This window comes from the organism of the source record quoted next, unplaced genomic scaffold (genome assembly GCF_019419815.1).
Source record: "Pyrus x bretschneideri cultivar Hongxiangsu unplaced genomic scaffold, Pyrus_bretschneideri_v1 Contig39, whole genome shotgun sequence".
NCBI classification, from domain to species: domain Eukaryota; kingdom Viridiplantae; phylum Streptophyta; class Magnoliopsida; order Rosales; family Rosaceae; genus Pyrus; species Pyrus x bretschneideri.
Genome location: NW_025999712.1, coordinates 2,725,598 through 2,752,882, shown reverse-complemented (window position 1 = coordinate 2,752,882; position 27,285 = coordinate 2,725,598). Strand labels below are relative to the sequence as shown.

General features: G+C 35.8%; 5 protein-coding genes, 1 non-coding gene and 1 pseudogene across 8 annotated transcripts; 3 read left to right on the top strand and 4 right to left on the bottom strand.

Annotated features, from left to right (window-relative positions):
• The first annotated feature begins 1,390 nt into the window (after positions 1-1,390).
• On the top strand, positions 1,391-3,403 carry LOC103941701 (protein THYLAKOID ASSEMBLY 8-like, chloroplastic). The gene is made up of 2 exons (XM_009351899.3): positions 1,391-1,830; positions 2,645-3,403. Exons 1-2 carry the CDS (start codon positions 1,459-1,461, stop codon positions 3,035-3,037), a joined length of 765 nt encoding a protein of 254 aa, XP_009350174.2. The 5' UTR covers positions 1,391-1,458; the 3' UTR covers positions 3,038-3,403.
• A 3,040-nt stretch (positions 3,404-6,443) lies between these two features.
• On the top strand, positions 6,444-9,587 carry LOC103941689. Of its 3 annotated transcripts, XM_048564646.1 has the most exons (7): positions 6,444-6,744; positions 6,850-6,998; positions 7,722-7,818; positions 8,500-8,666; positions 8,790-8,865; positions 8,961-9,023; positions 9,247-9,587. In XM_048564646.1, exons 2-6 carry the CDS (start codon positions 6,870-6,872, stop codon positions 8,975-8,977), a joined length of 486 nt encoding a protein of 161 aa, XP_048420603.1. In that variant the 5' UTR covers positions 6,444-6,744; positions 6,850-6,869; the 3' UTR covers positions 8,978-9,023; positions 9,247-9,587. The 3 variants fall into 3 exon arrangements, with proteins under 3 accessions (XP_048420603.1, XP_018501615.1, XP_018501614.1); XM_018646099.2 differs by having other exon boundaries at positions 6,500-6,998; positions 7,722-7,809; XM_018646098.2 differs by having other exon boundaries at positions 6,500-6,998.
• Positions 9,453-11,531, bottom strand: LOC125468614 (annotated as a pseudogene).
• Positions 11,532-11,771: 240 nt separating this feature from the next.
• Positions 11,772-13,094, bottom strand: LOC125468615. The gene has a single exon (XM_048564645.1). It carries the CDS (start codon positions 12,804-12,806, stop codon positions 12,186-12,188), a length of 621 nt encoding a protein of 206 aa, XP_048420602.1. The 5' UTR covers positions 12,807-13,094; the 3' UTR covers positions 11,772-12,185.
• TRNAD-GUC lies at positions 13,039-13,110 on the bottom strand. The gene has a single exon. It is a non-coding gene; the product is annotated as a tRNA-Asp (tRNA).
• A 467-nt stretch (positions 13,111-13,577) lies between these two features.
• On the bottom strand, positions 13,578-14,840 carry LOC103941687 (universal stress protein PHOS34). The gene is made up of 4 exons (XM_009351886.2): positions 14,631-14,840; positions 14,378-14,487; positions 13,948-14,066; positions 13,578-13,848 (listed from the first exon to the last, which is right to left on the bottom strand). The coding sequence occupies exons 1-4, from the start codon at positions 14,806-14,808 to the stop codon at positions 13,767-13,769; spliced, it is 489 nt and encodes a 162-aa protein (XP_009350161.1). The 5' UTR covers positions 14,809-14,840; the 3' UTR covers positions 13,578-13,766.
• Positions 14,841-17,444: 2,604 nt separating this feature from the next.
• On the top strand, positions 17,445-21,012 carry LOC103941686. The gene is made up of 5 exons (XM_009351885.3): positions 17,445-17,904; positions 18,048-18,344; positions 18,614-18,962; positions 20,121-20,231; positions 20,528-21,012. The coding sequence occupies exons 1-5, from the start codon at positions 17,620-17,622 to the stop codon at positions 20,638-20,640; spliced, it is 1,155 nt and encodes a 384-aa protein (XP_009350160.2). The 5' UTR covers positions 17,445-17,619; the 3' UTR covers positions 20,641-21,012.
• Positions 21,013-27,285: the final 6,273 nt, after the last annotated feature.

Below are 27,285 nucleotides of genomic sequence, written 5' to 3'. Positions count from 1 at the left end.
CTAATTTAATTTCTTTCCATGAAGTACAATATGAATAGTAAGTTAAGGGTGCTTTGGGTTAAAAATGACTCAAGAGAGTGTATTTCTATATTAAAACCATTTTCAGTTGGCGAGTTTGTAGAAGAAGTCTGTTTGTTTCGCTCCCGACGCAAGATACTGTTATCTCTAAAATCATGTCATGAGTTTATTTACTAACTATAATTTAATTTAGTCTTTATGAAAAAAGAAAAATAATTAAAATATTGGGGAATACAATTAGGAAAATTTCAACAATTGTTTAATTGATAGGATATCGAGAAAGAAATAAATGGTAATTTTATTATGAATCATTTAGCTATTATTCTTTTCTTTAAAGATTTAATTAAATGTATAAGTAACCTTAGTTACAAGATTTTAGAGAAGAGATAACGGTTATCTGAGATTAGAAAGATGAGCAAAATGCGCTCTTGTAAAAAAAATTATTGTTCTAAAAATCTTTGTTTAATGTCGCCTAGGCCCCGCCTAAGCGCTAGACGATTGGTCACTACCCCGATTAATCCTTAGGAGTTTAAAAATTAAGAAATGACACCTAGACCTACTAAGGGTTGGTTTGTATTGCTGTGCTTTGAAAAAAAGCTGCTTCTGCTGTGCTGTGAGAATAAGCAGCTGTGAAATAAAGCAGCAGAGTGTTTGGTAAACTTTTTTGTAAAAGAGCTTTTGAAAAAAAAAAAAAAAAAAAGGTAGTATTATAGTGTTTGGTAAACTTTTATGCAAAACAGATGTGAAAAAAAGCCGGTTTTTCAAAGCTGGGTTTTGCAGCTTCTTGTTTTTGGTTTTTTTTTCACCCAAAACTGTGAAAAAAAAACTAAGGCTGAATGTTTACCAAACACAAAAACAGCTTCCAGCTTTTTTTGATACTAGCTTTTTTCAGAATCACCTCAGTACCCAACCAGGCCTAAGACCTCCCCTAGATTGCTTAGGCAGCTGCCTAGCTCACCAAGACCCGCCTAGGTTGCGACTCACTTGGACAGAAAATAGATAACTTTTATTTTGCATTTTATTCTTTTCAATAAATTGTAAGAGATTTGTTAAATACTTAAATGAACACATATTATATGCTTGTTTCCTATGTTTTCATTATGTTCCAATAGCTCAAAATATATATGTCATTCTATTTTGTAGTTTATGATAAAATTATATATATTTTAAGTTTAAATAGACACTTATTTACACAAAAATCTACATAATCGTCTAAACACTAGGCCCCAGTCCACACCGCTTAACTAACACCTAACGTCTTTTAGGGCCTTAAAAAAACAACTAAAGCCAATTTCAATCTATGAAAAATTTATCATGCACTTTATAGTTTCTAAATTAAAAAAATATATTTATAACAAGTGTATAAATATCACCGACCAACTCGTTCCCTTCATCACCCTCACTGCGGATCACCAACTCGTCCCCTTTACCAAACCTCCAATGGCGACTCGTGCATTTTGGCGATCAAAGTTCGCATTTTTCTCTTCAATACTCCTTCAAAACCTGAAAACGACGCCCATCAAGTCGACCCCAATGCTTCTAAAATCCACGGAACTTGAACTCGAGTCCTGGAGATCCATTCGTGGGCTGAGGCTGTATCACGACGGGAGCCCCAGAGGACCGCTCTGGAGGGGCAAAAAGCTGATCGGCAAAGAAGCGCTTTTCGTAATCTCGGGTTTGAAGCGGTTCGAGGACGACGAAGAGAAGCTCGAGAAGTTTGTAAATGCCCGCGTTTTGAGACTGTTGAAGATGGATATGATTGCTGTTCTCACTGAGCTCGAGCGCCAGGAAGAAGTCGCTTTGGCAATTAAGGTATCGAATTTCTGTGATTAAATTTTGTGAATTTTTTGCATTTGATCTTCTGGGTTGTTCTGAAAGTTTTGTACTTTGGGTGTTGGAGTTGTGCTGTGTGAATCCACTTATGTGTTAGTTTACAGTCGTTGCGAAATGAGGCTCCGTGGGTTGCACGCTATATATTTGGTTAAATGCCTGACTCAATGTGTGATCTTGGGCACCTTCAGTAATGCTTTGTCAATATGTTTAACAGTATTAGAAGCAACGCTTAGCTTTATTGTAAGTGTTTCTGGCTCTTCCTGTTAGTAGTGCAGGTTCATGGTGTATGGTAAAGGGTGATCGGAGTGACGTGGCTTTCTTGGCCAAATCCATCTTTGACTGAAGACGGGCATTTTTTCACTTGTAGTTATAGGTGCCAGGACAGTTCTTTGGATTTTGCAATAGCTAGTAATGGTGAATTGTTGAAATCTCATTCATGAGAGTCAAGACGACCATATCAATACTCACTGCCATATTTCCCATTTGAATCTACGAGAAACAAGATTAGTTTGATTTTGAATTGCGGATCTATTATTTCCTTCAAGAAGTTAGGTTGAAACCCAACTCTTCAAATACACAATGGTGTCTTCCTTATTCATTGTTTCCTGTGTTAAATGCCAAACAACATTACAGGTATGCTGTGGTTTTGTAGACTTGTTTATCCGAGTACATTTAGACCATTATTTGGAATGAATTCCTTATAGACTGCACATCTTTATTTCTGTTTAACTACATATGCAATGAACATGTGTCTTTGTTTATTGGAATTACAAGCAACTTGGTAAATTTTCAGGTATTTAATGTTATTCGGAAGCAAGACTGGTACAAACCGAATGTCTATCTGTATAAGGACTTAATTATTGCATTAGAAAGATCTAAGAAAATGGAGGATGTTATGCTACCGTGGGACAGCATGAAAAAGGAGGATCTGTTTCCTGATTCTCAAACATATACGGAAGTTATCAGGGATTTTTTGAACTGTGGTTGTCCTGCAGATGCAATGAACATTTATGAGGACATGAATCAGTCTCCAGATCCGCCGGAGGAGCTGGCATTCCGGATTTTGTTGAAGGGCCTTCTGCCACATCCCCTTTTGAGAAACAGAGTCAAGCAAGACTTTGAGGAGCTGTTTCCCGAACAGCATGTTTACTATCCTCCGGAAGAGATATTTGGCATGCGTGGCTGAGGTCTGCATCTATGCTTTGCTCCTACTTCAATCTGTTGTAGAAATTAGCATGCGCTTCTCTCCACACAGATGTTATATTGATTTCATCGCCGGATTAAAAGTTATATGGTTTCAGGGCTTAAATCTCTCTTTTCATTGGAGGGCTTCGTTGTATCCCAACTGATTATAGGGTAATGGATTGCCTGCTAAAACCTTTAGGTGGTTTATCCCATACATGTAAAATTGTTATCCTTCTTTAGAGCATCAAAGATCGGAGTTCTTGGAACGTAACTTGTCATATTTTGTACATGTTCTTGTAGGCATGTAAACTTTTGACCTGACTATGTTGACAAAGATGAGCACATATGATTGATTGTTGTTTTTGTACCCTTTGTATCTTGGTACTGCTAATCTCCAAGTTTAGAAGGCTGCAGTAATACTTGGGATGCAATGCAGTTGAGGGGCTTTTATGTAAGGAGAAATAGAAAGAACTATAACTTGGTTTTGGGACGGGTTTAAATTGGATTGGGCCTGACTGAATTTGAATTGGGCTGTCTAAGATAGAAAATTGTCCAGTAACAGTGCTTTGCTAAGAAAATCATTGATTAACAAATTTTTGAAGAAGAATGTTCCGTCTCATTTGAACTTTCTTGTTCTATTTATTTGGCTCTCTTTCTCATTCGACAATGTTGCATGATGGGTTACACCGTTATTTTCTAGGTCGCCCTTGAAAGACCAACTCTGGTAGAAATCAACCAATTCCAAATTCATTTAGTCATCTAAGATATAGATCAATGTTATGGAAACACTTAAATCTTAACAATATTAAATGATCAATTAATGATTTTTTATTTGATTGATTGTCAACAAAGTTGATCTTTAAAGGTTGAACTAGAAAAGAGACAATTCCGGTCATTATGCAACATTGCATAATGAAAAAGAGAACCGAAAATACAAAATGAGAAGATTCGATCGAGATCCTAAGAAAGTCTGATGTAATTTTTTTTATATTCTCAAGTACCCTTATTTTATATTATTTTTAATAAAAAAAGGTTCCCCAAGCCTTATTACTCAAAAACCAAGAATAACCAATCACATTTTACTTTCATGTGAATCCTACGCGAATTCCAACTGTCTTTTGATTCTTTTAGTGCAAGTAGACATTCGAATGAGAATAATTCGTATTTCTTGCCTTTCCATTCAAAGTAAAGTGAAAATACTACTTTTCTTTTACACTTTTACTCATTTAGTTTTAAATCGTTAAATTTTTATTTTTTATTTTTTGGTTGAAAACGGGGCATAAATCCAAAAGATAAGGAAAGACTATATAAACATATTACGAGGCCACGAAATTCCAGTTATATCTACAATCGACGACAACAAGAAGGATGAGCTTGCTAAAAAAGACCGGACCCAAACTGCATGACAAACCCAAACAAGCCAAATCATCAGCAACAAAATTATTTTCATGGTAAATACGTCAAATTTCACAAGACCAACTTGGTGCATAAGTGCATGACAATTCAATACCAAACTTCTTAGAAGGTGATTATCTACTTATGCATTTAAAATCAATTGTAGGGCAAGTGCAGCATCCGATTCAACTATAATCTTCTTAATTCTAGTATTCTACGCAAGCTGCAACCCAATAAAAACACCCCAAACTTCAGCACTTAAAATCTCACCTCGACCAAGATTAGCACAAAAACTAAAGGCCCACATCCCCAACGCGTTTCCAAGGACACCGCCAACACCAATGAAATTGGCCACCCCCTTATGACACCATGAACATTAAGCTTTAGCCAACCCTCAAGAGGAGGTTCCCAATGAAGAAAAGTGTGTGTTCGAATGGACTTTATGGAGGAAACCATATTTGCCTGAAGCCAATCTTTCAAGTAGACAATAATAACGGATTTGGGATCATTACGGAGAGCAAAATCCTGTTCAAAAATACTCTTGTTTCTCCAGTGCCACAAGAACCCGCACACTTGTAAATCCTAGTAAATTATGTGTAGGAATCCTATGAGATTAAGAAGATATTTCCTTGTACAACTTGTATTACTTGAAAAGAAAATTTCTCTCTCATTTGTTAATATAAATAAAGATACAAGATATGAAGAATATCACACTCAAGAATTCCTCAAGCACTTCTCTTCTCTCTGAGCGATCTTCCTCTCTCTTCCCTCACTAAATTCATACTCGAACCGTATTTTTCACACTGAAGGACCAAAGCATGGGAATTTTTTGCTGAAGAAATCCAACTGACCTATATAGTAAGCAAAAGTGACACATCCAGCTTTAAAATTAATCACCAAAACCTATACATATTCTTTCAAACCAAATAATTGTACCAACTTTGTCGTAAGCAATCCACTTAGTACAAGAAGTCCCACTTCAAACCAAAACCCATATCCAAACAAAATTACATTCATAATACCATGTTCACACAATCTGCATTTTTCCTATTCATGACATCTCAGGGTTTTGGAATATCTTTCCAATGCAGTACAAGATAGGAATATGATTCCAATCCTCATAAGAACGTCAGATGGAAGCTTGTGTGGAGGTTGGACGCGGCAAGTGGATAATATGTTCTGATATCATTTTAGGATATGAGCATCTACTCTAAAGTTTTTACACAATGAGTGCGAAGATTCAAGATCGTTTAGACACTTGTTGCAAGCCCTTCATCTCCCATTGTGAAAACAAAATCACATTATTCATACAAACGGCGAAAATCTAGAACGAACCAGGTTGAACAATTGAATATACAATCAAAGATCCAAATTCAACTGCCAAAGATACCAGTACATAAAATACTCCGATTTGCACTTATAACACCACAAAGTTTTAACTAAGATTTTTCTACATGTTCATGAGCTATGGTCCTACATAACACTGGTGGGTTTATTCATGAATCGTGCCTTGATATCAATAGCAAGAGAATGTTGGACCATGAAGCATATCGGACAAAGCAAGGCTTATCTAATTATCCACTTGGTGGGATCAGAAGCTTTCAGATTCATTTCTCCTATCCCTCACTTGAAGTCATCGACTCATATATCCCACAAAATATAATCGAACAATGGGGGCCATTGGGGGAGAGGAATTAAAAGTCGAGTCCAGGCCTAGAGTGCTCGAGAGAGATGAGATGAGGATACCCCACAGTATCAATACAGAAATTGTCATAGTTAGTATGAAAGTTCGGGATTCGATCTATATTTTAAATCAAATTTCGTAAATCAAATGATGTGATTGCTAATGATTGAATTATTAGTTAAATGTTGATTCGCATACTTATTTCATATTGATGACACGCAATTTGGTTTAAAATTTTGATCTTCCTAGCATTACTCTCGAAATAATATGGCACTACCGTACATCCACTTGGCAAAGGAGTGGAGCCCACGTGGCACCTATCCATTATGTTTGTGGGGAAAAGATGATTACAGTGTTCAACTAAAAAAAAAAAAAAGATGATTATAGTGAGGAAAACAGAAGGGCAAGTTCCAAATCATTTTTGATGAGGAGAAACAAATCTTTGGTTGCATGAAAACGGAAGAGCGTTTCTTTTTCTTGGGGTGATGATGGCACATGAGCGGCACTACATGCAGTACCGTCTTTTATACAGCAAGTGCCTATATAAATTTTGAGTTTTGGATACTCTGTGTGTCATCATCTTCACCCCGTGCTCTCTCTCAACTTTCTGTCTGATTTCTTTCTTCCTCTGCAAATCTTACCTGCTTTGTTTCTTCAACTGGGTTTTTTTCTTGGAAGCTGCTTTTTTGGAAAGTGTTTTTTTATTCTGGAGTTGGCTCTTCTGGTTGACTTAGAGAAAGAGAGGAAGTAAAAAATGGAGAGTAACAATAAGAAGCCGGGCAATTCATGTTCCTCATTGACTGCTGATCTTTTTGGTACCAAGGAATCTCCTCCCAAGTCTTCTACTGGGATTTTTGCTTCCATTTTCCCACCTCCATCACAGGTAGTTATGATTCTTCTACTGCGTTCATATTTATGCTTTCTGTCTTTTTTTTTTTTTTTTTTTTTTTTTTTTTTTTTTTACTTGAGCAATACTGGAAAGGGAGATTCAAATTTGAATACTAAGAGCACACCGCTCCAGTTAATTTGCCTAAGCCCGAGGAGGATTCAGGGTTGATTTAAAATTGAAAGCAGATAAATTGGGAAAGGATGAACTTTATTCATTGGGTGCATATATATGCTTCTTGTTATAATTTTTTATATAATTTCTGAACTTTATGTATAATAGTGAATTGAAAATTGCTTAGAAAGGAAATGCGAAATATTGCAGAGAAATACCAAAAGGGGAAATGAAAAAGTTTTTTGGGTTGTTTAAGCAAAACATGATTTGGGTTCTTAGTGGATTTGTTGGTTAGGTTTTTGTGATAAGGGGGAAAGCTGACAACCCAAAAGAAAAAAGCACTATTTTTCCTCATGGTACTCATAGCTCTTTGTATGGCATTATTCTCTAGCTTAGTGGATGGAAAAGTGAGGGGCTTGTGAATAGAGGTGCACAACTGGTCGTCTTTAAGCGGGCTGGTCTTTTGAAGGATCCAGGGCGGTCCGGCCCATTGTACACCTCTGCTTGCTAGTGTTCCATCCACTGAAAGTGTCTTTGGCCACTACTAGATCTTGTGTTGAATATATGCTCTAGTATCTGACATTTTTTACCTGATTTAATTTTAAGGTGGTTGGGAGGAACTCTTCAAGCTCTGAGCTGACAGAATATTGGCAGCAGCAGTCCTTGAGAAATCATGCACGGAACACCAAGCAAGGTACTGCAGGTTTGTATCATGTTGATTTTAGTTTCTTTGTTTTCTGTTCTTACCTTTTTAAAAGCAGTCCTACTGTTGATATTCTACCATGTCTAAAGTTTCCGATTAACGAACTTTATTGGATCATTTATGCCTAATTAATGTAGAATTTCTTGTATTACTCCTAACTGGAAGAAATCTTGTTTGATAGGCAACATTTCTACTTTGATAGATGTTTAAGTTCTTAGAACCGTACTGTTTAATCTCTGCTACGATTATGTTCCATCGTCATCAGATTCCCTGCATTCTCTAACACTAGCCCCTTGGCACACACGCTACTTTTATAGGTAACAAATTATAACTCACTTTTTGTATGATTAAAACAACCCGACTTTAAGTTACTTGCTTGACTGCCTAATTCTTTTCGACGCTTTCTGGACATATTTTTGTTTTCGTTTTTCAATTTAAGAGTTTGTTAATGTGATATTATATCCATATATGATGAAGGGTTTTCTCTTTTAGCATTTTCATTAACAAAAAGGGCATTTGATGGATTTTTGAATGTTTAACCTTTAACGCTTTCTTTATGTATAAGTATACGGATTATCGTATGTTAGTTTTGCAATTCTCTACAACCTCTTGATGTTGGATATTGAACTTTGTTTTTAAAGCTTATTGCCTCGGCCTTTGCATTTTTCTCGAACTATATAGCTATAAGTAGCGAAGGTGCACGCTATAGCATACCCAACAAGGACCGGAGTTCAGTCCTTCAGGAAGAAAGAGCAGAACCATGTTATCTAAGTTCATCTATTTACTATGGTGGGCAAGAGGTGTATTCCCAGTCCCCAAGGACCCATGCCTCTGGATCCTATCCTATAGTGAGTCTTGATGAGTTGATCACATAATATACAGACTTGTACCGTAATATTAACGCTATCAACATGATTAACGGATAAAAGGATATGAAAAACTTATTCTGTTTGTTACTCTGTGTGAATTAGTTCAAGAAAGATGCGGGAGAAGATGATCCAAATGGAACCAACTCGAACAGTGCCGCCCGAGGAAATTGGTGGCAAGGTACTGATATTGGAGATGACATTAGTAGTATTAATAATTTAGAGCTACATTGTAGAGGAGATCAGCGTATGAACTTCTGACTTGCGTTTCTGCAGGTTCGCTCTATTATTAGGATTTTCCCTTCACTGTCCATATGAATTCTTCATCTATTTTTCAAGGTATATTCATTCACTCTTAGATCAATTTCTCGAAATAAATTCTCTTATTACTTCAACAATTTAATAAGATCAGAACGTCTCTTAGCATTGCGTTTTCTCCCTTTCACAAGATAAATAGTCACAATATATTGTCCTCTTTTCAATTTATATGAATTCATGAAGCCTGGCATACTGTAAAGATATCACGTAAGGGGCTGATGTAAGAAGATTTTATGTTTTGCAGGAATTCACTGGGCCTGGGGTTTAAGTATGCAAGTGTAATATAAATAAGTGGCTGATGTGCGCATTGGTTGCAAAAGATGCTGGACAGGAAGTGCAAGCTTTTATGTCGGTATGGTCAACTGTTTCATTGGACTTTTTATCAAGAAGATGGTTTTCCGAAAATGTAGTGTTCTTACCACCCTCCGCCGAACTATGTTCTGTGTGTAGTTTGAAAGTTGTTTATCCTGTTAAATTAAAGCCCGTGGAGGACTCACGGGCGAATGATATGAGCCCCTTGCTCTTTCATTGTGAACATATATGCTTGAAGTGACTACGGTTTCTTATGAAATGTGTTTTGTATTATGACGCGTTTACGGTTTGTTGAAGAGTAATGCATTTCCATTAGATTAATGCTCATAGTTGCTGGCTAAGCAAAACTAGAACCTTGTTCGTTCGAAAGGCAGAACTAGAAGCCACCATGGAATCTGATATTGGCTAAGCAAAACTAGAACCTTGTTCGTTTGTCTCTGCCTTGCTGCCTGGCCTTTCTGCTTCAAATCTCATCTGCCATCACTCCAAACTCTATAGAGGATCTTCTTTAGTGAAGCTCTGGCAAGCTTTGTTGCCGTTACTGGCTTCCCTGAGAGCATTGCTTCCAACAATGTACGATGCAATCCCTGACACGAAGAGTCAGATTCACAAAAAATATCAACTGCTCAATTGCGTTGTAGAACTCAGTAAGCTGAGCTTGTTCCAGTGGCCCCAAAACAAGTATATTCGTTCCAAGATCTCTGTACCTTGCACCCCAAGGACCATTCCCGTCAACCAGAACAACAACAGTTTGCCTAAATGCATCATTTTCTTTGAGAATTTGCTTCAACGCTTCGAACATCAGCAGATGCCCTTCATCCCTCATCAACCTCCCAGCCATTCCCAGAACTAGTCTTAGATTCCGGCACCCCAAACTTTCTCCTAAAATCCTTTCTCATGGCAATGTCCCGCTTGAAAACCTCCTCATCAACCCCGTTAAGAATGATGTGAACGTGATCATCGGGGATCATGTAAATCCTCTTGAGTACATCTCCAACATGGTCACGGGTAGCAACATGGCGAGCGTAACTAGGGAAAATCATTACCTCTTCAACAACCTTCATAACTTTTTCAGTCCGTGCATACCCTTGTGGTTTTTCATGGCTCCATAGAAGTTCTTGTATGATGTCGGAATGAATGGGGTTTTGTATGCAATCCCATGCCAAGAAACAGCAAGGTTCGTCTGGTTACGCGCTCAAGTATGCAAGAGGCCAACACTTTTGGTGTGGATCACATCGAAAGGCCTTACTGTAGGGTTTTGAGATTGAAGCATCTTCCAAATCAGAGCTTGGTCCAGATAGCCCGCAGCTGTTGGTTTCGAAAGGTGAAAGTACAAATTGGGCGTCGGGTAGCTTGAACAAGAGGAATTTGGAGAAAGCGATGTGGTAAAGATGTGAAGCTCCTGACCTCTTTTGGCAAGGGCAAGGTGGAGGTCAAGGCATGCCGTTCCATGCCCATTTGAGATCTATGAGGCCATTTCTTGACAAACAGAGCAATTTTACGAAGCCTCGAAGGCGGCATTGAGGAAAAAGCAAGCTGGTTCCATGCTGAAGGGAATGCAAGTAGGTTATTGATTTGGTAGCATGGACTATATATGGTAATTGTACCAGTACATGAATGAGATAAATGAACAGACACAAAAAAACCAAAACCACGCAGCAAAGACGGCGAAAATTGAGCAGAGTAACTGAATCCTTTGCCATGGAAGAAGTATGCAAGAAAAACAACTATACCAAAATTTGGAAAGTGATGAAATGAGACTCAGTTTCTGATTCAAATGGTACTTGCACGTGGGGGATCTACAAAGAACAAGTTCAACAGAAGCAGTTCCTGTAGAATTGGCAATCTCGATAGATTGCTTATGAAGAATTAACGAACCTTGTAATTCTCCTTAATATTAGCCTACTTACAAGAATTAACGAACCTTGCAATTCTCCTGAACATCCTTTGATTTCATAAATTAATATTAGCCTACTTACAAAAATTTCAGTCAGGAGTAAATTCATTTAAACACAAGTAATTCTCCTTAATATGTTATGAACAAGTAATTCTCCAAGACTGACGATTGATTCTCTAAATTATTCAATGAGCATGGCATCTATTTGCACATTCTCTCTATGGCTATAGATGAAATTAAACAAGTAAGAACTCATTAAATTCTATGTAAATCGTTGAACAATCAAACAAACCTTACTTGCATGGCATTTACAATTAGGAGTTCTTCAGCATGACATAAACTCTAGCTGGCATCAAATCAACTCAATTAAAACGTAGATTATGATCAAGCATCTAAATAATCAAACCTAAAATCCCCATTTAAATTAGACTTAAACTTTAGGATTCTAATCTCGAATTTGCTCACAACTTAGTACTTAGAGAGCCTAAGCAAGTGGTCATTTACCATAGTGGTGGAGAGGAGTGTTGCCTTTGCATCAGGGCGTGGGTTTAAACCACGTTGGCTTCCTATTCTAACATCTAATCTAACAGATCTATCGTCTAATTAAAAAAAAAAAGTACGTAGAGCCTAAAATAGAAACTCTAAAGGAAGATACTACACCATAAATAATCAAACCTATCAATTTATCAAAGCTTAACATGATCGATCACTAGGGACAGTAAATTGGTACACATTTAATTAAATGGAGATCCATTTAAGTGTACTTATGTGTTAACTGTGGTGATGAGTGGTGATATTTGTGCTTGTAATGGCAACGATGTTGATATATGGAGCATCCATTAACCATCTCTATCAAGGACAAGTGAAATTTATTCAAACTACGTCCTATATACTGAATTTATATACATATAATTTATATTAAGATGCAAAGAAGATGCACAAATTTAACATTTCTTTTGATTAATCATACGTTTCTATCTCGTAAAAGGATGTAGCACAAGAAAAACATAGATAAAAAGAGCTAGAGGAACCAAAGTCACCAGAGGACCAATTGCAGCCAAAGTGTAAAGACTCCCACAACCCAATCTCCCCAATTTGATCTGAACCAAGTCCACCAGCGCCATCATCAAAAAGCCACATCCCAAAACAGACCCGAAAGCCGAAACCAGCGTCCCGACCCGCAAAGCTACCCGGTTCACATGACCCACGTGCGAACCGGAGTCACCGCCATTTTGAACCACAATGTCTCTGCTGATCTTGATGGCTTGCTTGAGGGCCAAGGCAACGAGGCTGGAGAAGAGGAAGGAGCTGAAGGAGTACACGTGGAAGGCGATGAGGCCCTCTGCGGAGGAGACCCCAGCGGCGCAGGCCACGTCGGAGCCAATGAGCATGGCGGCAGGATCGGTGGTGGGGTAAAACGTGAGGCCGACGAAGAGCGCGAAAGAGAAGAGTGAGTTGACGTTGACGATTCCGTCCAAGGCCATTATGTGGATTCGAGTGGTGGATATTGGAAGGCACCGTGACGCAGCGGACATTTCCGGTTTCTTGGTTTTGGTGGCGGTGTAGGTGGTGGAAAAGAAAACGGAAAAAAACATATTTTTGTGATTTAATGGGAGTGTCTTTTTTTCTTTTTTTTGCTTTGTACGGTGATAGTGGTGGAGTGGCTTTGAAGCTTGAAATTTGGAATCAAGGGTTTGCGTGTGTGTTTTTATGGGTAACGTGTTTTTACAGGCAAGGAACTGAGAGGAAGGGGAAGAAGCAAGAGACTAGTGAGAGTTCGCAAGGTGTGAAAGTAAAAAAAATAATGTTTGGAAAAGCAAAACATTACGCCGTTGCCGGGGATCGAACCCGGGTCACCCGCGTGACAGGCGGGAATACTTACCACTATACTACAACGACTTGTTGAGATGATACTAACATGATATATTTATATTGTAAGAAGCTAATCACCAGTTTATTGTAATTCGAGACCAGCTTTTTTAAGGCAAATGTTTGAAACAACTCTGAAGTTTGTCAAGTTTACACCTAGTATAACCCCTTGGCCTGTGAAAGTACCCCGAATGCTTAGGTCGACTATAAGGTCGACACCAGAAAATTTATCGCTCATTAAGCGAGGTCATTTGGTATAATTCCCCTACTTGTTTCTCTAAGTAAAATGATGCCACCATATGAGGTTTTACAATAACGTTTTACGATATGATTTTGATTTTCAATCCTAATATAGTGTGCAATATTGAGTGCCACATAGTTGGAGAAAATAAAAGTTGAGAGAGAAAAGGAATATTAGGTTTTGAGAATTTTGAACTTGTACAAACGTCAAGAGGATTCTTTATCAATTCAGCTAAAAGAAAATGCAAATTGGGAGCTACATGATTCAAGTTCATTATTCAAACTGATACAACAGGAGTAGTTTCATACAAACAAAGATTAAATTATTGAGTACATATATGCAAACTGGGAGGCACATAATTCAAGTTCATTAACTTTAGCAACAAGCAGTACAACATCCATTTATCTCCCCTCATCAAGCTCGTTTTAGAGGTACAGAATCTAAATCAGGCAATATGATCCTTGACAATGGTAACAGGGCAGATTGCATTTGCCATAACGTAGCTGGACACACTTCCTAGCAGCACCCTAAAATATATTCAACAAAATATCCAAGAATTATACTGTGAATTGTAATATGTAGCACAAGTGTTCGATGTATTAAGTTTGGGTTCTTCTTTTATTTACCTTTGAATGGAACCAAGGCCCCTGCTGCCAAGGACCAAGCAGTCGAGTTTTAGTTCTTCAGCTGCTCCACAAAGTTTCTCTCTTGCATCTCCCCAGTAGATCTTTGCCACCACCGTCGCCTATAACCATCGAAAATGTTCTTGTCAGACAGTTTCTATCATGTCAAACCATCAACCAACATCATTGATTAATTGAATTTTCGTTTTTAGGTTTGATAACAAATTAACAGTCTAACAACACAATGTATTTGATATCTAATCACGTTTCAAATTTATACTTTCAGACAAATAAATATATTGTCGAATCACAAATTTAAACAAGAATTAATTAATTAGCATAATTAATAGTTCATCAAGTTCATGGGCAAAAAAAAAAATTTCTGAACCTACAAATTACATAAACTGGGGATGAATACAAAAACTACACATACATGTTTCTGCCTCGACACTGTGTCAAGCAAATCCAAGACCTCTGCATCAACCTTGACGTCGTACTTCTCCATCACCAATTTTTCACGGAACTCCGTGAATGGAATCAGAGCTGCATAATCAAACATCCAAATCACAAGCTCAAAAAAATCAAAATCATCAGACAGAAAATACGATATATGCAATAAAACTTGATGAATAAATAGGATGAAATTTTGAAGAAGCAATAAGATAATGAAAATTAAAGTACAGTACGTGATCCGGTGGAAGACCAAAGAGTGCTGCGACTCTCATCGCCCTGAGAGGGCTTGACATGGATGACATACAAGGTGTCACCCTTTTCGTGGATCAGATTATCGATGGCCCATTTTAGAGCAAGCTTGCATCCTTTGGAGAAATCAACGGCTACCCCGATTTTCCTATCCCTTGTCATGGTATCGAAACACACCAAAACCAATTAGCGTGAATTACAGAACAAATGCTTGAGGGCCTTGAAATTGAACAACTTAATGGCAGTACTGAGTTATACAGTAGAAAAAAACTAGTAGTTAGATCTGAGCGTTGAACTTTTGGTAGCTAGGCTTTGCATTCAAAGTCAACAGAGCCTGATATTTTGATGTATATCTGTAATCCATGTCACAATCCACATGTGCAAATTTTTTTTTTTTTTTGTTTGAGCATGTGTAAAAAGTCTAACTATGCGGTTTGATTGCTTACCACTTAGTAAATAGAGTTGTGAATAATTTGCGCATCGAATGGGAATTGTGGCTTGGTTTGGTTCATTTCTACATCTTGGGAACGTGGCTCGATTTTCATCTTGAGAGAACAAGGACAAAACAATTGTCTTAATGTCTATTTGGCCACGCCTCGACACATGATATTAGAGCTCATGTATTATAGAACTTAGTACTCTATATTGAAGTATAAATTCATCGTTTTCTTAATATTATATTATATGACATGAATTTATAGCGTGAATCATAACTCGTCGATGTATTGAGGACTGTTTGTTGGCGGGTCCAACTTGGCAACTTGTATTATGTAAGGTATATGATCTATTCCTTAACGATAATGATTAAGAGAGCGGACTTTTGATTGAATATTGAACAAGACATCTCAGCAAGCAGTCCACTAGCGGAAGAAACTGCGAGTATATTAGTATATTACAATTCGTGTGGAGATTGAAGGTAAATGAGAAGAATCTCCCGGAAGGTTTGAAACTTTGAAACCAAGCAGGCACCTTATTTTTTTGTAAGACTTTTCTTGGTACTTTTATACTTTTGATTAATCAACGACTTTAAAACCATGTCTTTTGCTTACTTTTGCAATGCTCACGAGAAAGGCTTTTCTAACCGCCTTCATATAACATTTTGTTTTTAAACTGTGCTCAATCTCTTGGAATTTGAAAAATTTTCACCTGAACATAGGCTAAATGTTATTACCAACTGAAAATTGGCATTCACAGTAGGCATATATAGTATTAGGGCATGTTTACTTACAAGGAATATAAATTAGAATATTTTGGTTCTTGAGTTCTCCGCATTTTTACTAATATATGGGTAAATGAATGATTTCAATTTTTGCGCCCGGTTTGATTAAACGGCCCTTACACACCTCTCACCTAGAGAAATTCTCTAAGTTGTGCATGATCCGTATTGACAATGTATCCCCACAATATAATGACAATATAATATCTATATATTATCAACATAATGGCTATACATTGTTAATACACTACACTATTAGTGTGTCATGCACAATCATGCACACAAACCCCTTCCTAATACCTCTCGCTGTAGAAACTCCAATGGTTTAATAGTGACACCAATGGCATTTAAGACTTTAGGCTTTGACATGAGAGAGCCCAACGATGAAAGTTATTGGGTTGGGCAAGGCAACTTGGTAGCTAGATCTACTTAATTATATATATAGGAATTCTAATTTTCTCTTATATATATATATCTGCTCCAATGAAATGGACTCTTTACTTGATATGATATTACATCCAAAGTTAAGGTAGTGGGAACCATGACCTAATGGATTGTTGAATAATCGCCAATTATGAAGACTAGAAAGTACTGATTCATGTAGTGCGGCAGAAGTGGGCTAATTCACAAATCAAAAGGTCGAGCTACCGCAAAAGTCGCTATACCTTTACTTATTACATGCAATTGTTGAACCGTACTTGTCGTGTGCATGGCAAGCAACAGAACAAAAGTCAGAGGAAAACACAGAGGAAAAACAAATGAAAAGAATGTTGCGGTGGCTAAATAATAGAAATAGTCAACACTGAAGCAACATCAACCCTCAACCATATATATTGGTTGTAATGAAAGACCAACCCTAACCATTTCTAACAACGCTAATAAAAGAAATAGAATAAGAATTTGTTTCCCAGTTATCATCACTTTGAAGAAAGAATTGTCAAGAAACAGTTTACTGAATAAGAACATGACAACAATACATTATCATTATTAAATTTATAAAAACTTAATAAGTAAACAAATGCGTATTAAAAAGAAGTATCAGAAAAATTGTGCCAAATCATTTGCAAAGTTATGTGCAATAAGTATAGGTGTGAAAATTTTGTAACAAGAACCATTATGTGATTTTCAGCAGCATTCTCGCTTATTTATCTAAACTACATCGAGAAAAATTTGAAAAATGCACCCTATCTTTTAAACTCAAAACTATTTAAAAGCTTTTATGCGTTCTTGATTAATTAGTATTTATGGTGCCTATCTATCTTGAGAGAGTGAAGCACACTGCTCTGCTTAAAAAATCAATTGTTTTTGTTTTTTCGATAAGCTTAATAAACAGTACAATGAGATTAGGTTTACGGTGGGTTCGGTGGATATAGATATAGGGCACCGCAAAATATATCTAACGAATGGAAGGAGCATACATAGCACAGCTGGGCAAACGGTCCAACTACCGAGCCCTAACCCTTCTAAATTTCAACACCAACACACCAAACAAGTCATCCAGCTACTGTATGACACTGGACCCACTTACTTAGCTTCTGGGTCCCACCCAAACTCCTTTTAAAAACACCTTGCAAACAATTTGACCCCTACTCCATCTTTCTCGAGCTGCTCTTTGATCATATAATTACCTTGATCTTTGTTCTTTCTTCTCCAATAAAACCCACCTGATCAGTTCTTCTGCTCCATCATCTTTTGTTCAAGTTAATTAGCATTACTGCTAGTTAGTTAAAACAAAAGTTGATTAGTACGTAATTAACATGATGGATTTTGTGTGCTCCAAACCAGATGCCAAAGTCTGGGATATTTGTGAAGCAGCTGCTAACTATAATTACAAAGGGTTTATTAGGTCATCAGATTTGAGTTCTCCTTCTTCATCTTCAGCACTTGAGGATTCTGAACTTGTTTCATCTGATCAGTCGACAGAGACTACTACTGTTGAGGACGACGATTACATTGCCGAGTTGACACGCCAGATGACTCACTACATGCTTCAAGATGATCACGAGAAAACCAATACTACTAGCTCTCAGAAAAACCAAGAGGTAAACCCATGATTAAAAATTAATACTTATATATGTATATATATGCACAAGGGTAGAGGGGGAATTCAAGCTTGGATGCAGCAAATGTCTACTAATTGTTGATAATATTATGTGGTTAATTAATGAGTTTTCTTCTTTTTCAGTTTTTGGGTTCCTTTGGTTGGCCACAGTACTCAGTGTGGTCACCGTTGGGGTCTAGCCATGGCAGCTCAGAAGGGTCATCTCTTGAACCAACGCCACCAGAAACACCAGGCAAAGGCAAAGTTAGGAACAGCTGTACCTACGCCGACGTTTTGAGAAAGTTGGACAAGTTAGATACAAGAACAACCAACGAAGGGTTAAATCATCATCGGCGAATAGACCCAAGTACAAAAGTAGACCCAGGGGTTGGATTTTTCTCAAAGCAAGATCTATCTTGCGGTCAAAGCCAAGATTTCCAGGTAAGAACTGAATTCTAATTTTTTGGTAGTTTTTATTACTGTTAATAAGTTTCTCGAGTGATTGACTGGTACCAATCTAAGTTAGATGTATGATGCACTTGTTATTGTGTTTATCAAGTTTCTAGAATGATTAGCTGGTAACGAGTGCCGATGAATTGTACACGAGCCATTATCGTTGATATTTTACTGATTTAGTAGTAACAAAGTATTTATTTTCCCCTTCCAAATACATATATTTATCTGACTCATATATGTCATACTTTTGACAGAAACTTGAGGCTTATTATAAGGTAAAGCAAGAGGACATTTCAAAGAAACAAGGATCATCAGCAAACGGAGGGAGACAAGCCAAGATTTGCCATGAGCAATTTGAGCCTAATAATTATCAGCACTTGAATAAAGGAGGATCTTGTATTGGGTCTATTAATGGAGGAAGGTCAAAGTCTCCAACACAAATTGGATTGCCTGGTTCGAACCCATGGTTGAACCAGCAAGCAGGACCCGGTATGAGGGCTGTTTTCCTTGGCGGGTCGTGTTCGAAAATTGGGTCATCTTCTGGGACAGGAGTATTTTTGCCTTGTGTTATTGGTAGCACTTCACAGTCACCCAAGAAAAGAGGTATACATATAATAAGTTAAATCTTTAATTTCTCAATTTGGTGTCGCATTCGAGTGTTAGGGTTTTAAGCGTGATGGGAGCAACTTTTGTGGTTTCCTAGTCGTTGGAGTGGTTGGGTTGGAAGTGGAATATCACCTATCCCATTTACAAGAAATATTATTCATAATATTCGGATTGCTTATGTGTGTTGCATCTTTTGGTGTTTGACTTTGGATCTAGAAAAGGCGTCCTTATTATAAATTAATTAAAGATTCTTTTTGATCCCTAGTCTCAAATTGTGAAGAGGTTTTTCTTTTCCTCTTTCGTAAATAAAACTATATTTGAGTTTTCACTAGTATGTAATATTTTTTTTCATATATGTACTGAACTCAACAACTACAAAAATCAAACTTCAAATATTTCACTTATTAATAAAGCAAAATAACATCACAAAAATTGAGTGGGGGGTTTCTGTGTTCTAAATATTCCTTTTAGTCCCCGATCTCAAATTAGGATGTCTGGTTATTTATTCTGAAGATTCCTTTTTAGCTCCCAATCTAAAATTGGGTAGTGGCCAAAATTTTTGTTAGCTAGTTACTGGTGTGAAAGGGAATCTTTATATGGTCCACTAATTGGTGTTTTTTTTTTTGTGGTCAAAGTCCACTAATTGATTGGGGTTTGGTCTTTTGGCAAACTCTCTTTTTTGGTTTAGGAAAGGGATCCTCTCTAGATCATTTTCATCTAATCCTCCTCATCAAACAATTCGGACTCTGAAAATTTGATACAACGGCTAAAGTCATTATAACTTTTAAAGTGAGCTCATGTTTTTAGCCGTTAGATCAAATTTCAAGGATCCAAATGGTTTGATGAAGAGGATTAGATGGAAGGGATTCAAAGATGATCCCTTTCCTTTGGTGTATTGTTAATTTCTTAAGTAAGCTTAAGAGATAAAGAAAACAATTAATCCGGCAACTTCTCCTTATCAATTAGAACACTCAAAAAATTAACAAGTATTCTTTATATTTATATTGAATTGATTCTTCTCATACTGTAACATGTTATATTATCAAATTATCATGGTAAGGTTATGAATTAAACTGTTTGATATATTGGAAGAACCAAATACCGTCATAAGCTTTCTAAACTAACATTTCGGCTCTTTTTATTGTCAACGTATAGGATGTCCCCCGGTTCTTATACCCGCAAAGGTCGTGCAAGCCTTGAAAGTTCACTTTGACAGAGTTGGTGACCTACCTCGACCTAATGCTTATGGTACCTCTACACAAAATGGTACATATGTCAACACAGATCTATTCGTATTACTCTTTGCTTGAAAAAGATTTTTACACGAATAAAAATTTGCACAGTATGTTATTTTGTCAATTTCAATCGTTGATTAAACAAAATATTATTAAAAAAAGATTCAGATTGATAATTTAATAAATAACGATGCATGTAAAATATCTCAAATAAACATGCACCAAACGTTAGGATACAGTATATATGTTAAGTTTGGTCATGGATTTTGGGCTTACTCTCTAACTTCTTTTCTTCTTCTTTTTTTTTTTTTTTTTTTCTTGTTAAAGATGCTTTGAAGGGTGGTAGGGCAAACACGCATTCAACTAATAAACGTCACCCGCGGACGGTACCGGACATGAACACTAAGGAGATCGGTCTGCCTCAAGAATGGACATATTGACGCGCAGTTAGCACATCACATGCAATGCCTAAATATTCATCACCACCACCGATATTGTTAGTATCGCTCTCAGATGTGGTTGCGTGTTTTGGCATTTTATTCTTAGAAAAGAAGAAAAAGTCCAAGAAAAGAATAAAGAAGAAAATGACGGACAGAAGAATTTCGGAATCTTAAGATAGGTAGATTAGGACAAACAAATACAGATTTAAGTATATCATCCCTTTTTTTCATATACAATTTTTGAATAAACAACAAGTTTGAATAATGTATACAGCAGGAAGCTCTTGACCGGTAATGCAACTACTTGTGCCAACCCCTACTTGTGATGTAAAAGGATGTATTTTGAAAATCCTAGTGCCAATTCTGCTTTCATCATGTGGGGTAACTGAACTTCTGCTTGTTTTTCAAGCATTGGTTTCTTCATAATTTAGGCGTTTAATTTGTCCTTGAATAGCCTTTGGAGCTCTCTATCTAGTTCATGCTTATAGGTGGAAGCTCTTGTAGAAAGAGTTAACAACACATACATTTGTTTCCCATGCCAATTCATTAAACAACAGGAAAACCCAAATGCAATGAGGTCTGACTTTTGGAGCCGAATATTTAAGCTTTCCAAAATTTAGAATTTGGACCTAAAGTTGTTTTTGAGTGTGTTTGAAAGTGCCTTTAAAATGACTGAAAACTAGTAAAAATATTAGTGAATCTTAGAAAAACACTTAAGTCCTCGAAGAAGCAATAATAGGTGCTTTTTCCAAAATTCACTTCAAGTGCTTTTGAAATTCAAAAGTACTTTCACCAAAAGTGCTTATTTCAATCATTTTAAGGGCTGGTTTGGTATTGCTGTGCTTTGAAAAAAAGCTGCTTCTGCTGTGCTGTGAGAATAAGCAGCTGTGAAATAAAGCAGCAGAGTGTTTGGTAAACTTTTTTGTAAAAGTGCTTTTGAAAAAAAAAAGCAGTATTAGAGTGTTTGGTAAACTTTTATGTAAAACAGATGTGAAAAAAAGCTGGTTTTTCAAAGCTAGGTTTTGCAGCTTCTTGTTTTTGGCTTTTTTTCATCCAAAACTGTGAAAAAAAACTGAAGCTAAGTGTTTACCAAACACAAAAACAGCTCCCAACTTTTTTTGATAGCAGCTTTTTTCAGAATCACCTCAGTACCAAACCAGGTCTAAAAGCTCTTCAATCCCAAGTGTAACATTTGGCTAGAAAAAAAATTGTCAAGCAATAGCTTTATTTTTTACGAGCTTTAATTAAAGGCCTAATTGGATTATTAGTCCCTATGGTGATACGCTAGTTGGAAGATAACATATGTGGTTAAAAAAAAAAAATACCTAGAATTTAAGCTCATGCGGTGAAATTTTTAGAATTTATACCCAAAATTAAATTCATCAATTCTCTGTTAATTATTAGTACGTAAGCCACATATATTAAGCTAAAACGGAACTTTCCGTTAATGGTTAGCATGTGGGGCTTACATGTAGGCTAACTTTATATTTTTAGTCTCAAATGTGAGCCTCATATGCTAACAATTAATGGAAAGTTCATAAAATTTTTAATTTTGTGCTTAAATCCTAATAACTTTACCACAGGGGTTTATATCCTAATTTTTTTACCACATGACTATCTTCTAACTACTCTATCATCACAAGTACTATTAATCTAATTAAGCATTAATTAAATGGACTTCATCAAACTTTTTCTTAACAAAAAAACACTATGAAATCTTTATTTAATAAAAAAGACACAAATTATGCACTTACTCAACTTTTATTAACAATAAGAACAAAAAAAAAATATTAATAAAATAATTTAAAAAAAAAAACATGGCGCAGACGCAGTCAGACCATGAGTGGGTCTCTTACCCAAAAGTTTGATTTTAGTTCAAAATGATCAATACATAGAATCAGAACAGGTCACGGGAGCACAGTTGAGGCACATACCAACCACATATGATTCACGCACTCTTTCTTTCGCTCATCCCATCGTTTCTCTATCTCACTCTCACACATGTATGGGTTTTTGTTTTTTTTTTTTTTTACCTCTCTCACTCACCAGTCTCCACCTCTGTTCCTTGTCCAATTTTCTTGGTTTTTGTTTTGGCTCATCCAGTCTCTCTCTCCTCCCTCCTCGCGCCCGGACCATGAGTGGGTAAATGTACTTTGTCCGACGAAAGTTGGTTTGTCGGGCAAAATTGCATATGGCAAATCGTAATTTTAGTGTGAGAGAGAGAAGGAGAGAGAGAGAAATTTGATAGGATGGGTGAAAGAAGAGAGAGATAGGTGCATCTGTACTATTATTAAGATAATCATTATTGTTAACATTTTGTCTTTTTTTTTTTATTTTAACCTCATTTTTTATACACAATGTTTACATAAGGAGGGCAAAATAATAATTTTATATCTTTTGAAAATTTTGTCCTTTTTTTCCTATTTTGCCCTCACTTTTAATACACAGTATTTACATAAGGAGGGCAAAATAGTAATTTTGTATCTTTTGAGAAAATGACGATCATATCCCTATTTTTCCAATTTTACCCACCATCATTTTTTCATACTGGTAAGTGAAATCATGATTTTTATTTTGATAGTTTGAATCAACTGAAGCGGTTGCGCTTCAAGAGAACGTGGGAGGAGGTAGGCGGTTGAAGAAACTTTAATTTTGTACTTTTTGACAAAATGACAATCATATCCCTATTTTTCTTATTTTACCCTCATTTTTTTGAGAAAATGACAATCATATACCTATTTTTTCTATTTTACCCTCACTTTTAATACACAATATTTACATAAGGACAAAACAATAATTATAAAGAAAAAAAATATGCACTTATTAAGAGAAATTGTCTCATCATCATTATTTCATACTCTTTTAAAAAATTTAAAAACTAATCACACTCCTTAATCAATAACAAAAACTAAAATGAAATTATTCATACACACAAAATAAAATAATAAGTAGAAATAGACTGAAAGTCTAAAATGCATTTTCTCTTTGTCCCTTTATAACAAAAAGAATTGGTTGTAATCTTGCCCCTGGTTTTACCAAAATGCATTTTCAATTTGTCCCTCAAATGTCAAGACTGTGTTGGTTGACTTTACAACCATGGCTCGTGGCTTGCATGCATCCAAAGTGCAACCTAAGCTTTTTGTAGGTTCCAGGAGACTCACTACTATATCTTTGCTTGTTCTTAAGATCTCAAAATCAGGTCAAAAGTTTACTACTAATCATACTAATATTGTCTCAATTTATTATTTATACAACTCGACACATGTTAGGTTTTATAAAAGACAAAAACTTGATATTATATCTAATTTTATAATATAATAATGAATTGTGAAACCATTCATTTATCTGTGAACAATTTCATTTTAGTTTTTGTTATTGATTAAGGTGTGTGATTAGTTTTTAAAAATTTTAAAGAGTATGGAATAATGATGATGAGACGAGTTCTCTTATAATTATTGTTTTGTCCTCCTTATGTAAATATTGTGTATCAAAAATAAGGATAAAATAGAAAAAATAGGTATATGATTGTCATTTTCTCAAAAGATACAAAATTAAAGCCTCTTCAACCACCCACATCCTCCCACGTTATCATGAAGTGCAACTGTTTCAGTTCATCCAAACTACCCAAAAAACATCATGATTTCACTTATCTGTATGAAAAAATGATGCTGTGACAATTTCTCTTTATCTGATGTAAATATTATGTATCAAAAGTGAGGGTAAAATAGGAAAAATAGGGATATGATTGTCATTTTCTCAAAAGATACAAAATTACTATTTTACCCTCCTTCTAATTGTAGCATGGTGATCCCAAAATACATCAGAGTCATCAGAATTCTCATAGTCTTCGGAAAACTGTGGCTAAACCATAATATGAACAATTAATACTAGATATATGATGATTAAAGTTTAAACCAACCAGTAATGCATAACCAAAATTGTATTCTGAGCTTTAAGAAAGAAAACACACCTCACCAGACTTCCCATTCGCGACAGCGGCCGAATCTGCCTCATCATCATCTATCTGCAAGTTACAACCAATGACCTCGTCCTTAATTCAGTTTACTAGGATTTACACACTGGCCAGACGGGATCCAGATAGATTAATGTCAAATTGAACACATAAAATGCAAATAAAGGTAAGTAGTACTTTCACATAAGTATATAAAAAAAAGAGACTAAACCTTTATTTTTGCATTGCTCACATGATATCATTCGGGGTTTAGAACGGGAATGTCCCTATGATGGTAGTTTAAACCAATCACGTACTATCATTAGTTTTATTTCCTCGCTGAAAAATACATTATTGGCATGAGATAAAACTACAGTGGCAACCCCGTTATGGTAAGTTTCTCCCCAAGTGATCATGCTAAGTCTGCATAACAATTGGAAGAGGGTTCAATGTTTGTAGCCTTGCCATCAGATCGGCCAACTCATATTCAATGCACATTTTCGATGTAATTGTAAATAACAAAGAAAAATAAAGGCAAAAATGCTTGCACCCTTTAAAACATTATGTTGATGTCAGGATCATCTATGAGATTTGCGGAGTTATATGCGAAATTTATAAAAAGGCTCTTCTTTAAGATGGTTTTAAAATAAAATAAAAAAAAGGACAAAACAAACACTTAAACCAAAACAAACCTTAGCACTCATTGATTGCAAGTTTATAAATGCCATTTATAATAAGTAAAAAGAACTACAAACATAGCCTTCACTAAATAATCAAAATTAGTTCAATATTCAACAACCAAACAAGAAAAAAAAAATTTCAAAACTCTAACTTTATTAAAATTTCACTTAAACATATAACATTATATAAATAAAATTGAAAAAAAAAATCATTTTTTGGGGTGTTATCATTAGCACTCAAAATATATCATTATACTCCGTATTTTTATATGTAGAAAGAAAACATTACGCTTATAAAGAGTGCATAATGACATTTTTTTTATTTTATTTTTTAACAAACGATATTATCTACAATAAGGGGTGGTGAAATGGGCTAAGCCTTACAATGGACCAGCCAAAATAATGTGGTTCAAATTCATCTTTGATGAGAATCGAATCTAAAATCTCTCACTTACAAGTAAAGAGAAATGCCAAAAATTTCAAGGACCGTCAAATTTGGGGCCCTATGCGCATACAAATATAGTAATATTATTTAGACACATCAAAATCAAATAGTATAATCGAACCTGGTTCATCTTACTTAGCACAACAAACCAAATCAATTAGTTGCCCACACGCATCATTTTCGGCTTAATTTTTTACATGAGATCACTTTCATGTCACTAATTAAACACAATCACCAACTTTTTGTTTTTTGGTTACAAACAACTAATCCAAGTGAAAGCCTTTTTGTTTTAATATAAATCTCAAGGCTCAAAGCATAAGATTTAACCTTTTATACTAATCTACACTAATAAATGGAGGAGAGTGCGTGGAAGGCAAGGAGTTGAAAAAAAAAAACTAAAAACTTTAACTACCAAGACAATTCACAATTTGTAAGATTGATCTGGGATACAACAGGAGCAAACATATGAAAAATATTTCTCTTTAGTTATTTAGTTTAGAGTATATTTCGATCTCTACTAATTATAATACAATTAGTTGCTAATAGTAGTTATACGTAAATGGCCACTCCACCAGTTTTAATTTGGAAGTGTCCCAAAACTGAAAAAAATAAAAAAAATCAAGTGGATGGAGAGAAAGGAGTAGGATTCTTTTCCGTCTTTTTTTCCCTCCCCTTCCCTCCCCTCCTATTTGAACGGTCACGGTTAAGCAACGTCAACATCTTATATTAATTTTTTTATAGAAAAAGAAAAACAAAATAAAGAATGTGAGAGGAGGGGATGGAAGCGGATGGAAAGAGGAGGGGAGAGAATCCTAATCTGAAGAGAAGAGAAAAGCTTATTAACTGACAAGTGATAATGTATTCATGTGGTTGTGGTTGTGGTTGGCTGTCAGCTGTGTGCGAACCTCATTAGTTAAATTGGAGATGGGCGGTTAAAGAGGCTTTAATCTTGTACATTTTGATAAAATGACAATCATATCCCTATTTTTCTTATTTTACCCTTATTTTTTGAGAAAATGACAATCATATACCTATTTTTCCTATTTTACCCTCATCTTTTATACACAATATTTACATCAGGAAGACAAAATAGTAATTATAAAAAAAAATATGCACTTATTAAGAAAAATTATCTCATCATCATTATTTCAGACTCTTTTTAAAATTTCAAAAACTAATAACACTCTTTAATTAATAACCAAAACTAAAATGAACTCTGTGTGCTCATCTGCTAGTTCTCTTTTAAAATTTGGATATCGTTGTCGATTTGCAAATAGCATGAAGTTTCAGGATCAAAAGATAAATAAAATAAAATGGGATGCTGAATTTTCAAGGTAAAGTTGGCGAAAGGACGGTGTAGGGGAACAGGGAACTGTAGCCACGTGTTCACTTTTGTAGGCCACTTTCGGTTAATTTGCTAACGTGACGGCAAGTCGGCCATGTCGTCCTTCGAGAATCGTCTTTTGATTGTGACGTGATGCGTCAATGTAACGGACAACATCTACATTTTTTCGGAAGATGATTCTCTACCCTCATATTCTCATCTCATTTCATCTTTTCCTCTTACA